Genomic DNA, 14,059 nt, shown 5'->3' on the forward strand with positions numbered 1-14,059 from the left:
TGAAACAACTATCCAAAAGAGACCAAATAAAAAATTTCCTTTGTCAAAGAAATTTAACATTGTATCTACAAAAAATATACAGTATATGAGAATTTTGCCTGTACATAAAGCTTTATTTTAAGTGAATTGTACTGAATTCTTTTTGTAGGTTCCCTTGGTTCAACAGAATCTGCAAGTCCGACAGGTAGTAACCACAGTGCCCCTCCCACATACGAGAGTGATTCTGGGAGGAACAGTTACGACTCCCAAAGTGTACATTCGGCAGGATCAGGAGGAACTATATCTCCTCATCACAGATTTGCTAATCCTCCTCAAACAGGTATGTGTCAAGCTCGGAAACAATTGGAAATTGTAATCTATTGTAATTTCAGGAAGTTTTAAGGGTGCGTTCATTGGATATACTTTTCCACCATTGATGTTTCCTCTTCACAATATTTTTTATGTGTCTCTGTTTTAAATTATATTGTATAAAGACTAATAATCTTAATGCTCTTGATGTATAAGTCTTTTTATTAAGAGATTTATATATTTTAGAATGTTCACAGATGAAACAGATATTAAAGATCATTGGTAAATGTGCCTTGACACTTTACTGAATAAAAATAATTTTTATATGTTTTTGAAACCATGAGATACGAAACGGAAAATGGAAAAAGATATGAACATGTACAATGTAGTATTGTGAAAAGAATTCAGTGGTGAAAGATATTTCCTTGGAATGTCATTTCAAAATTTGATTTGAATACCAGTAAATTTTTTTCGATTTTTTTATATTTGAAATGTTGATTTATTGTTGTTATCTAAGCATTTGCCAATAAATTTGGAATGTTAATTTCCTAATGAAAATATTTTTTCAGATTTAATTGAAAGGAAAAATTATACAATGTAGAGCGAGATTCGTTCAATTGAAAAAAGAATTGATTACACAAACTTTCAAATTATTATATTTCAAAATGTAACATTTTGACATATATTTGAGAAAGTATTTAGGTTGTCTCCCTTAGTCACAATTGTTCATTTAATTAAATATAGTACACTACAGGTCAGATGGATTTTCCCATCCATAATGGGGATGAGAATGGACAATGCTTGTACCTTTGTTCAACTGTCCACCTTATGAACTGGACAGGATTGATTATTTAAATTATTAGTTCAATTCATAGATATCATTAGAAAAGCATTTAAATTTAACTATTTTACAAAATACAAGATGTTAGCTTGAGTGGACATAAGATTAACTTATCACTGTGGACGGGTGGATGGACAATCCGAAGGAACTGTAGTGTAAATCCCTTGTATGTATATTGACCCATACTTGTATTGTACCCGCTTCTGTTATTCTCAGATGCTGTATATATTTATGCAGGTTGATACTGCTTTGGTTCAGGGTTATTTTGCATCTATACTTTTTGCATTTGCAAACATTGCCAAAATTTGCTAGTAGCTGCTTTTTTCAGGCACTTGGCTATATTTTATTTCTATACTTTTACAACATGTTATTGGGTATAATTAGCTAAGAACCATTTTGGTGGTTTTCACACATATATTGGTAGGAATCTTAGAAACATAATATAAAATAGATTCATTCAAACTCAAATTAGATAACATTGATTACTTCACTTACTCTTGAATAATAAGGAGATAAAAATTAAACAATTTTATCCAAGTTATTAAAAGGATTTTTGTGTAATTTAAACAAAACTTTTTATCTGTGAAATTTAGAAATTAATGTTGAGATTTGAATTGAGAGGGGTATACATTGGGTCAGTTGTTACAGATAATAATGAGATGTCATCAGATATCAAATTTATCAGCGCAAAACGAGAAGAGATGCAACACTGTCCAAACTTCTAAGAATATCCTGATGTTCAGAGATACAGTTGAATTAATACCCTTAAGCTCCGATATCAGTCTCATCGATTAAGAATTTCTAACCTTTCTATGTGACAATTACTAGTGAGATTTTCATCATTGACAATAATTATCATTCTGTTCATTCTGGAACAACAATTGTTTTCAATTACTAATTTTGTTTGGAGATACAAATCTTGACCTAAAGTGAACCTGTATTCTTATAAACAAAAATAAGTAATTATTAAATTGTACTATTTATGACTTACAAAATTTTGTCTTAAATTTTTTTGGACTGTAGAAAGTTGATGAAGGTTTCACTAGTGTTGTGCTCAAGAAAATCCTCTCCTATGTTTTTTACAGATTGAACTCTGGGTTATAGGTATTTCTTTACCCATGATATATATAGTGACTGCGTATAGATTGTTGTTTATCTCCTGTGTATGTGTTTCTCTTGTATTGTACGACATTGTTGTATCTTCCAGCGACATCTCAATCTCAACAACAGTCTCCACCTGTAGCACAGCCACAGGTGCGGCCACCCTTGCCGCCATACCATGTGGTTATGCAAAACTCGCCAGGTGAGAAATCATTCTCATCCATTTACCCACCATTGTTGTGATGGCATGTGTCAGTTCATATCATTATTAATTTGCTCATAAAATGAAAAGTTTCAAACCAACAACATTCTGTTTCTTCTGTATATTTATTGATAAGAAGATTTAGTTATTACGTAAAAGATCTTTAATCACTGTCCTGAATGAGCTTGGAGTAGATTCTAAATCAACCAATTGCTAAAATGTTGGATTGCAATATTTGCTGTACATGTTATAAAAGGGTCATACATTACAGTACAATCTACTTGGGTGATGGTTACATGTATCTGTTTTTCTGTTTTATACTGTATGTTAATTATACCGGCAGGTGATAAGTTTATCATCCTTCCTGTGATTGTAAATGAGTAGATTTTATTTTTAGATCTTTATTAATGGGGATCATCATAAAATTGAATCAATTTACTGTCAAACCAGTATATATAGGTCACCCTCAGGACTGGAGTTGATCTTTATAGCAGGTTTGACATACTTAACATAATGTATAGGAGATAGGATCTTGTTATACAATAAATAACAAAGACCATGGTAGACAACATTTAATCAACTCTGGTTGCTCAAAATCTACTCCAAACATTCAGAACAGGACAGATCTGTCTAAAAATGAGGTGGGTTAAAAAGGCATTAATTGAAACATGACTGCCAGTAGCAACAGTATATATTTTTTTTAAAACATTGCAATTTTGCTTAGTCCATCTTTTATATTTTTAACAGATTTAAAGCAGTCAAATTTAGGAACGAATTTCTGATTAGAAAATATTTGAGAGAAAGATGAGTGACTACTTGAAGCTTTTCATTTTAGTGTGCTATAGCATGTAGCTGTTTTGGTTTTCATTATGTTGGCATGGCAATAACACACGCTGGCAATAACTCATACACTCATTATTTTCAATATATTTAGGTTTATTTCATCCTATAATTCAGCTTAGATACTTATTTATTTTGCATAATTTATAATTATTTGTTTTTAAGATTGGCGATTTATTTTACAAGTTTCAGAAAAAGTGCACAGAAATCCTCCTGACCTTTGCCAAAGTAGTGAAATTTGAAATGTGGATTTTGAAATCACAAATATTAGATAAATTGTTGACATTAGATTCTCTGTAATTTAAATATTTATACATCATGTTCACTTCATGAAGTGTAAATACAAAGCTTTTTTTAGAGATTATTTATAAAAGAAGTGATAAATATTTGACTTCCTGTTATTTATATTGAATTGTGGGATGGGTAATTGCCAGCTGAATGGAATGGGGAACATGTTAGTTGAATGTATGCATTGCATGGTAATCCCGAATGCTAGTTTGTCACTACCTAATCAATATAACTTGACCATTTATCAAATTACATTCTGAATCTTTTGTCTCTATTCAAGACTACTCAAGGGTTTTTCTTTGGTAGAGTTTAACTTGGTTTATTTGAACAACAAAAACGTCCCAACAAAAAATTAACAAATAAAGAATATCACTTAAACTAGGAAAACATATCCCCTTGATATCTATTATTTTTTTTGAATAAAAGCCACAAAAATTTAACTCAAATAAATGTGTCTGTAGTATGTAAATAGATTATATTGGTCTAAAATAGTAAATCCTTGAAATAAAAATTTGAGACAAAAATTTAGAATGTAATTTGTCATGCATTGATTTCACTTTGTTTTATTTTGATATTTCATTTTATTTTTGCCTGTAGATGTATGAAATATTTTTCTTCTGTCTCTTTTCTGAATTCTATTGTTTTGCTGTTTTGTTGAATAAAAAAGAAAAGAAGACTTGCATTATTACCATAAAAGATCAAATTTTTGTAAAAGATATGGATTGCATTTTTAGGTCATTCCTCATTTAACAATATTTATGCAATAAATTAACTGTATTTTGATACATTTAAACCAAAATTCTGAATTACATATTCAACATTTAATAAAATTTTAGTAGAAATTCCTTTCAATTCAAAACAATGGAAATTTAGAATAATTAGACCTATGTAAATGGTAAATGAATGGAATGACCTATATGTGCAAGACTTATACTAGATATTTGAATGTTGGGTGATTATTAACTTGCTATTATTAAGTCCTGTCCCTTTTCTGCCTTCTCAACAGCATATAGCAACTATATACACCAAACGTACACTAATGTACGGCGACCTCCTTTGCCTGACTACCATTCTGCAACTCAAATGGCTCAGCTTGCCCGCAAGAAGCAATTGTACAAGAATGATCGGGCCCGATCGCATGATGGGGGCATGGGATACTACAACGGGTCAGCTAAATACAGCCGAGCACCAGAGGGTAGGTGTTATGTTGCTTATGTCATCAAGGAAAACAAGGAATAAGTCTTACGTAACTTCGACTACAGAAATATAGAAATTAAATGGGTATCACTTATTATGTGAAAAGTTTCTGTATTATTTTATCAAAACAAAAAATATACACTTCTAAATTCTAAAATATTGTCGGACATCTTTTATAGGTATTTATTATTAGAGAATGGAAAGGAAACTGTAGGAAAATGCATTTGTAGATCTAAAGCATGACTCTATCCTGACCATACTGCTGTGTATATACACTCATGTATAGAGCTAGAAATCCTGTATCGTTGTATACTCATTGATATCAAAAATCACCAAACCTTGTTAATTTTCATCCATTATATATCATCAGAAAAAAATTAGTAAAATGCTACCTCACTGAATTATGGACCCTTATCACTGTTGGCTGAGTGAGTGGGAACATCTGGTACTTTGATAGTAAATGAAAAGTTTGGTCTTGAATGACATTGTTTTAGATAGGATTTACAATGATCTGATTTCTAGTTCAAGAAATATGAATTGAATTGTTTTACGCAGTTTATTTGTAAGGCACATAACTTTTTGGGGGTGTCTCCAGGTTTAAAAAAAAAAACGGAATTTATTGAATATAAGAGAAATATTGTAGAAGAATTGTTAACATGTTTCGTATCAAATACTAGCAGCAGTAGATCAGGATCTGAGTTAATACATTTTATCATCAGTTTGTTTTTCCCTGTTTTAACCTTGATTATTTTATTAACTTTCCGTTTGCATAATTTTGTTTCTATTGAGATGGTGACTGGGTTGTTAGTTATATTAGTTAATAATAGAATACAGTTTGTTATTTTTCGAATGTTGATGCCATGCACACTGTTACAAAGTTTTTAGCAGTAGACCTTCATGTTATAGATGATAAATCTAATGGCATATTTTAAGTTCATAAAGCACTTGTTATGTCATACTGTTACATAGACATTGTACAAAAGATTGATTACTAGACTAAATCTTATGATATCATAAGGCCTGCATGATTTCATTGAAAGTGTTACAAATTAAAATCATATTTCGTAAAATCTCAAAATAAAAACATATAAATATTACATGCAAACTCTTTCAAGATAGACTTTACATTTCCTTATTTATAACTTCATATTTGCAATACAGAAAACAAAACAAAAAAGAAGTTTCATCTGAAGTTACATCACTCTTCTGTCTGTGACTTTCTTGAATTTCAATATCTTGAGGTCAATCTTTTACTTTCATCATTTGTTTACCTGTATGTATTATACTGGGTGCATATTATACACAATCCAATACAGAAATCTTTACTTTAAAAGCTATTGTTTTTCTAACTTTTAAATAATATCTGGAAAAATTAAAAGAGACGTTATAAGGCTGTATGTGAAATAGGAGTTTGGAAATGATGTGAAAGCTGTATGGTTGATGTAAAATGGTGAAAACTGGATTTGTAGAAGATTACTGCAGAGAGCCATGGTTTGGCAATGTACAAGTATTTAAGAATTTAAGAAACAGTCTTCATGTAGGTAAAAATCTAATCAATGATGAAAAAGAAAAAAAAGAGATAAATATTATTCCTTTTTTTTCCAGATCAAGATGAAGAAGAACAAGTATCAGCTGTATGAACATTTGTTTTAATGGTGCAATTCCTCATTTAAATCTGTGATAGTCCTGCTTGGTTCCTTGTCATCAAGGGGACGTAACTCTGAGATGTCAGCTTGATTGGCCATAATCAAGGGGAGGCAACTCTATAAAGATGTTATCCAAGTATTATTATGTGTGAATCTCAAGGAAAAATAAACAAATCTCAACTGAGAGTTAATTGAATGTGACAATAATTATTATATGATGAATAGCAGTGGAGATTAGAGTATAATATATTTTGATTAGGTATCTTAGCAAATGGGAGATAGAGTTTTAGAATCATTGTGCTGTTTACCATTGAACCTTAGTGCTACTATTGACAACACAAACACAGAGTGCCATGATCTGTGTCATGTGACATTGAGATTTTATTGGTTATTCTCTCATGTATTTGTTAGAATGATCCCTCTCAGTGAGATCAACCCTTCTCACTTTTGTTTGCAAGATCATGTTTTTTATGAGCTTCCAATTAGTAATTTTATGCCAAAGACACAAAACCCTTGTATTTATGTTCACAGTGTTGTTTTTCTCAACACATGGAGATCCTTGTGTTTGTTATTTGTTTGTCTGTGTGTGGTAAAAAGTTGATAGGAGTGTGTGTAAGATCTATGAGTGTGTGTGTGTGTGTGTATAAGATATATGAATGTGTGTGTAAAACATGAGTGTGCATGTAAGACACGTGAGTGCGTGTGTAAGACCGCTATAAGTATGAATAAAAACAGTACTTCTTATTTGTAAAGAAAGAGCTTTAAATGGGAAAAATTATTGATTTGTAAAATTACGGGAAAAGAAGCAATATTTATGTTATCTGTATCATACAAGGTTGACTTAGAAATGAATATCAGGACATTTAGTAGTACATAATTTATTGTACAATTTATATATTTGGGATTTCATGATTTCATTCATCAGCAAATGTTAGAGGTAAATTACGATCTATATATTGGGGGTTAACTATTGACATTCGATGCTGCCTGACATTTCCATTCATTCAGTAGACTAGGAATTTAATGTTATGACAATAAAATCAATAAACTTTACTGTTTGCATTTAAATGTTGAATTAACATTGTTAACATTTAACCTATTCTGTATTTACCATTAGGTTGGATATGTTAGAGTTAAATTCAGTTAATTATTACAATCTGGTCTAAAATCAAGCAAAAGACAAGGTACGATTTGGCCCCCTCTCCAAATAACTTTATATTACATTTATGATCAAATCACAAAAGCAATTCTGTCATACTGATTACAGTATTTGATGTCTTATAAATTTGTGCTTTTATTTTCATTTTTAGACAACTGTTTATGTCAAAGTAAAAATCAGAAATTTTAATGAATATATCACTTTTTAAACACAAATTATATCTCGGAAAAAGGGTGAGGAGATCTATATGAACTTTTTTAACCCTTTCCTTAATGAATGTTTTTTTTTTGCATACTTGATTCGCACAGGATTTAAAAAAAAATGCTTTAAAGTATCATTGCATTGCGAAAAACAAATATTTCATCAAATTAATTTACGTCAGATATATTTATGAATATCCTTTTCAAATTGAATACAAATTTTATTAAGTCTGATGCAGACATTTAATAGTCAAAGCGTTTCAACAGAGGTACTACACAGGTGTCAAAAGGCGTCTTTATTGAGTAAAGGGGGTGGCATCAAAGACATCATTATGGAGGAAAGGGTTAAACATTTGGTACAAATAAAATCTTCATTTAATGGTAGGACCAAATTCTTGTCTCTTAGACTTTAGTTTTATCATCAATTATTATTAAATTAAACAATACACTAATCAAGAGAAAAAGTCAAAGAGAGCTGTAATCCAGAACAGATTTTTTTTATTATATTTTTTGAAAGAATGTGTTGTGTCATGAATTTTGAATGTGTGTTACAATCCAGATAAAGACTATTTAACATAATGTGTAGTTGGTAGGCAGCAGAAGTAATACATATGTGTGACCTTATGTGTAAATACTGTGTTCTCCCTAGGCCATGAATGTGCTGCAATCTCCAGGGCTACAGTATTTGCAAAGGAATCCGTTATTTTAAGTTTTGGGTTCCCTGACCATACCTGTTTGCTTTCTGTTTTCTGATGTCCATGATCTCGTTGTGCTGAGTTGTTCAGGGGACCAGTTAATAAAAAATAAGGTCAAAATGAGGTCCTAACCAAACCTTTATTACCAGGAAAATATAAATTTATTTTAAGTATCCTACTTGAAAGAGTTAAATGAAAAATACATAAACTTGAGACTCTGATTTCAGTTTGTTTGTGCATTGTTGTCATAGAAACCATCTACAAAAAATGTGTTTAATCCTATAACATTATATTTAATGAAACTCTTAACTTATACTGACTTTATTATTCAAATTGTTTGTAAAAGCAGTATTCTTTTTGATATATTTCAGGTGGTACCAAACAACTTGACTAAAATTAATTTGGTTCATTCAATTTTCAAAAAAATTTGACAAAATATTTACTTTGACCCTTTGACAAAAATATAAAAATTCCAAAAATTTAAACAACACACTTTCTCAGAACAATTTCATTGGATATATAGCAGTTTGACAAACACTGATTTTGATCATTGGAAAGCTTAATATTTCCTTAACAATACAACATGATTAAAACGTTAAGCTGATTTTACAGAGTTATGTAGTAGTGTTAGGTACCACCTTAAAATAAACAACATTTCATCAAAGTCATAAAATGTGATGTGACAGAGAAGTTAAATAATCTAATAGTGCATGCTTAGAACAGCACTTTAAAAACTCCTGGGGAGAACACTGAATTATATATAAATATATGCCTGTATACCATTAACCCCTCAGATATATTAATTTAATATTTATATATTAAGAACTAACCCTTAGTATAGATTGTAAGTATTGAAATTATTTCAAAACAAAAACTTTTTACTTTGACTTTGATAGTGAAACAAATACAGACAAATATTGTTGAACTTGTTTGAATAGGAAAAGAAATATAGTGTTAAAAAAGATTTAGGAATTTTACAACTTTCCCAAATCCTTTAAAATATCAAATATATGTAAAAATTGCATTATTAACAGTATGGCCAAAATTTTATAACAAAACAATTTTATTTGAATGATTCTCTGAGAATTAAGTTTTTTTCTGCTGTTTACAAATTATGATTCAAATACAGTAACAATGTTTTGATGATACTTGCATAGCTAAGGTATGGTAATAAAAGGGGGTAGGGGATATTGTATAATGTATGGGATAGGTGCAGTAACATGACATGTCTGTTAAACATTTCAAAATGCCTCATTTAATCATTGTTCAAATCTCATTTTTTTGTATAAACAAACATAGAAATTTGTCTTGTTTACATATTATTTTGCAGTTTATAATAAAAGTTATTAAAAAATTTGAAGGATTTTTTATAAGGGGGAGGGGGAGTTTGATTTTGGTAAAGGTAGTCTGTAAGGGAATGAATGATTGTTATTTTTTTTTTTTTTTAAAGTTTAACCAATTTTACAGATTGAAATGGTCTGAATCATTTCAGGTTTTGCAATGTATAAGTTTTACAGTTCGTACTTACATTAAGACTTAACATACACCATGTTATATTTGAAAATAGAAAACCAATGGAATTCAGTAAATGAAGGCTTCATGTCAAACAGTGTGAGAGCTGTACAGCCAGTCAAGGTCGTTTAAAACTTCTATCACCATCATGTCAAACAATGTAACTTGCCAGTTTTTTGGGGGGTTATTTTTTTTAAATAAAGTTGAACATTTTGCCAAGTTCAAAAATATTTAAGCAAAAGTATTGTCAAACAAGGTACAGTATTCCAAAACATAAAATTGAAATTAGGTGGCCTTGATCTTTTTCCCCTCGATTTCACAAAGATTTTTAAGGTTACGACATTACATGTTATACAGTTGCCATGGTTACAAGCTTAATTTTGAAGGGATTACATAAAAAGTTGACATGGTTAAAAGCCTGATGCTGTTATATATTAAGTTACCAAGGTTACAAGCAAAATTTTCATTACTTGCTAATTTGACATGGTTACAAGACTGATGTTATTACAAATTTAGTTGCCATGGTTACAAGCCTAATTTTCATTACATTGTCTAGTCATTAAACGCTCATTAATTATGGCACATCATTGTTTATTTTTGTGTAAATATTGTTGAAAATGATAATATGTCAATAAATTATAAAACACTTAACTAGTACCATTTATGTTATAGTTTTGCAGTTTCAGTTTTAGACAAAATGTATCTTTTAATGATGTGAGATGTTTGATTTTAGATGTTAAATAGTTTAGGCTTGGTTTGGCTTACCAAACCCACAGCAGGTCCGAGACCACAATTGTCGTCCCTTGATTTTCGTTGCTCACGAATATAGTCCCTAGTGTTGATAGTGGGTTACTTGCCATTAATTTTTATACCACTTCCAAATTAATTTCTCCATGTTTAATGGCTCAAATTGCAAGTAGGGGGGTAAAATTACACTGTAAAAAAATTTGGGTCCAGAATTTTAAAGGAAAGTAGTGATTTGGTCCAGCTGAAAAAGGTTGAAATTAGCACTTTGGAAGCTGACAAAAGATTTCAAGACGCCCTAAACATAAACCTGTCCATATTTTGAGTTAGAGCCAATGAAGTTTTCTATAATTTTGATATAATTTGTCCCAAAAGTAGTACAACACACTTGAAGAAAGCGCAGGTGGGATTTTTTTTATTTTCATTTATGTTCCAAAAGAAATGCACTACGAAATAATTGCGGTATCGGACCAGCAATGATCTGCAGGTCCAGGTCTATCGCCAATATAATTTAAGATGTGACAACCCAATTTGGAGTATTATATTCATAAGAAAGGGGGTGATTTTCCAGTTTTCAGACAATGTCTCACAAGTGCTTTGAGCAGTTTTCGTGAAACTTTGATGACTGGTTTATATCTATTAGAATAACAACCCTTTAGTTTTTGATGAATTTCTTGTATGGCATTGAGAAATAATTGAACTTTATTCTTTAAAAAAAAAAAACAAAAAAAAAAAAAACAGGCATATCATGCATAAGATTATTGTTGGAATTGATGAACGAAAGTTCCTTTTCAGTTATTTTTTATTTTCTGTTTTTCTGTTCCATAGTTACTGGACTTGAACCCCTTCAACCACATCCTGTCTGTAGTCCTGATTTCTTCAGCCACTCTTTTAAAGAACCTTTGACCCTCCATACTTTTTATGCCCCCAACATATAATACCTAATACTGATTACCACAAAACATATTTCAAATTCGAATTTTTTGGTTGCCTTACTTTTATTGTTTTAGAGTTATGCCCCTTAACAAGTGGAAAAATTGCTAAAATATTCATTTCTGTTCTCTAACTTTAGTTTCATCAATCAGATGTTATGAAACTTATGCACAATGCTAATTAACACAAATCACAGATCAAATCTGAATTTTGATGACATTACTTTTACCGTTTTAGATTTATGCTCCTTTACAAATGGAACAAAAATGCTGAATTATGTTTCTGTTCTACAACTTAAGTTTGGCTCAATTAAATGTTATGAAACTTATGCATAATGCTTATTACCACAAAACACAGTTCAAGTTCGAATTTTGCTGGCGTAACTTTTACTGTTCTAGGGTTATGTCCCTTTACAAATGGAAAATTAATGATTTTATTGTTTCCATTCTAAACTAAAGTTTGCCTCAATTAAATGTAATCAAACGTATACAAAATGCTTATAACATGTACCAAAAAACTCAGATCAAGTAAAAATGCAGATAGTGTTACTTTACAGTTCTTGAGTTATGTCCCTATTTAACTTTATATGCAAGCGGGGACATGGACATATTCCCCATTTCAACCCTTTCCAGATGTTTGTTATAAATAGATGACAACCTAAATGCTCTCTCTTGGAGTTCAAAATTTGCCTTCAAAATAAGAAAACTATGAAAAGTAGCTAAAATCGAGTGGAGGTAGGAGTAATTTTCAGGCCAATCTGTTAATGGTAGAGACGCCAGGTATTACATATTTTTTTAAGTGCAAGTCATAAGGAGGTATTATATGACCCCAAATATCTGGTTTGTAAAAAAAACTTAAAAAAATGTAAAGTCTGTAAAAACAGACACCTACCATTTATAATTCTACAGCAAGACAATATAGTCCAACAAACTTCTAGTCAGCATGGACAGGCTACTGTAAGTATAAGGTATCCATCGAATGACTAGAGTAAAACAGTTCACGTTTCAAGCTCGTATAATGCTAGATAAGACACAATAAAGTAAAAATTAAACGAATCAAGGTAAAGTAAAGAAAAAGAAACAAATAAATACATATCTTGTGGAGAGTTTTCCCGTTGACAATCATACCGCATCTTCTTTTTTTTTTTTTTATATATATATATACTAAAAAGTACAAATGTATAAATGATCTTTCAGTCTTTCTAATCAAGAAGCTAATTAACTGTCTTTAAACTGCACATAACTAGTTTCTAGAGCTTGTGTGATATCGCAATTAATCGAACGATTTTCTAAAGTAAAGTAAAATGATGAAAACTAAAGTAAAGTGTATTGGCTTTCCTGACTTATCCGCTCTTGACGAAAGTCATTCATCCTAATCAGGTAGTTAATTAACTGTCGTTGAACGGTCCAAATAAAACGACAGTCCACTAGCTTCTAGAGCTTGGGTGATATCATGATTAATCAAACAATATATTAATTAACAGTACACATTAGTGTTAAGTGGAGAAAAGAAAACACATCAAGTGTCATTTGAACCTCACGACTTTACGATTTTTAAGTGTCATATTGACATCAATATGAGCATCGTTTGACACACGATGTATGTAAATAAAAAGAAGGTGTAAAACGATTGAGTCATCATTCTGTATTCAGAAATCATTCAATAAACAATTGATATTCTGAGTCTAAAGAAAATGAATTCTCCACATCTTTACATCAAACTGAAAGAGGCTGAGAGTAGAACTCAGAGAGCCTGTCAGCAAATGTTGTTACTCCATGATAAACTTCAAGACCTAAAAATCAGATATGAAAATGCCGTCAATGCCAACTTTAGGTGCTTGCGATATCCACTACGTATGAAAATTGTTACAGTAGAAGGCGTTATAAACATGTACTACGAATACACAGTAGAGAAACAGAAGCAAGTTGAAGCTATGAGATACAAGCTATTTGGTGAAGAAGCAGAATATGAACTCTATGAATAAGATTACGCAGAACGCGTGGAACACTGAAGAGTTCCCATTACAAGTCGTCAGACTATTAAAAGGGCTCTTTTAAGAGCCACAATCATATTTCAAAAAGAGTCTGAATTGTTGTTATCACCATCGAAGCTTTCTATTTAAAAATAAATTAAATAAATACAATTAGAACCCGTAGGCAAATGAAATAAAGTATTCCATTATATACAATCACTTTCGTTTAAGCGGTTTCTTCGTATATTTTTCATTGTAAATCAAGTCCAGCAATTCAATTTTTTGGTCATGATATCAAGATTAAAATAAGAATTTTGTACTGTTCTTTTTATTTAGAGGATAAATTAACGGAAAACTTTAAACATATTTTTTTTCTCTGCAGTTCACGTTTTAGCAATTGCAAATCTTTCTTTCTTTTATAACGCACGAAGAATAAAAGCA

The 14,059-nt window shown here is 30.6% G+C and overlaps 1 protein-coding gene across 14 annotated transcripts in view; it reads left to right on the forward strand.

Annotated features, from left to right (window-relative positions):
- Positions 1-10,620, forward strand: part of LOC143044760 (rap guanine nucleotide exchange factor 6-like) — an 83,542-nt gene extending 72,922 nt beyond the window's left edge. For 10 of the 14 annotated variants that reach the window (XM_076216901.1, XM_076216902.1, XM_076216903.1 and 7 more), the window contains 4 exons: positions 149-319; positions 2,337-2,432; positions 4,567-4,755; positions 6,363-10,620. In XM_076216901.1, the coding sequence (XP_076073016.1) occupies positions 149-319; positions 2,337-2,432; positions 4,567-4,755; positions 6,363-6,397 (491 nt within the window). In that variant the 3' untranslated portion in view covers positions 6,398-10,620. The remainder of the gene's footprint in view (positions 1-148; positions 320-2,336; positions 2,433-4,566; positions 4,756-6,362) is intronic. The other 4 variants (XM_076216911.1, XM_076216904.1, XM_076216899.1 and 1 more) reach the window with 3 other exon arrangements.
- The last annotated feature ends 3,439 nt before the right edge of the window (positions 10,621-14,059 follow it).

Source organism: Mytilus galloprovincialis, chromosome 9, assembly GCF_965363235.1.
Source record: "Mytilus galloprovincialis chromosome 9, xbMytGall1.hap1.1, whole genome shotgun sequence".
In the NCBI taxonomy this organism is placed as follows: Eukaryota; Metazoa; Mollusca; class Bivalvia; order Mytilida; family Mytilidae; genus Mytilus; species Mytilus galloprovincialis.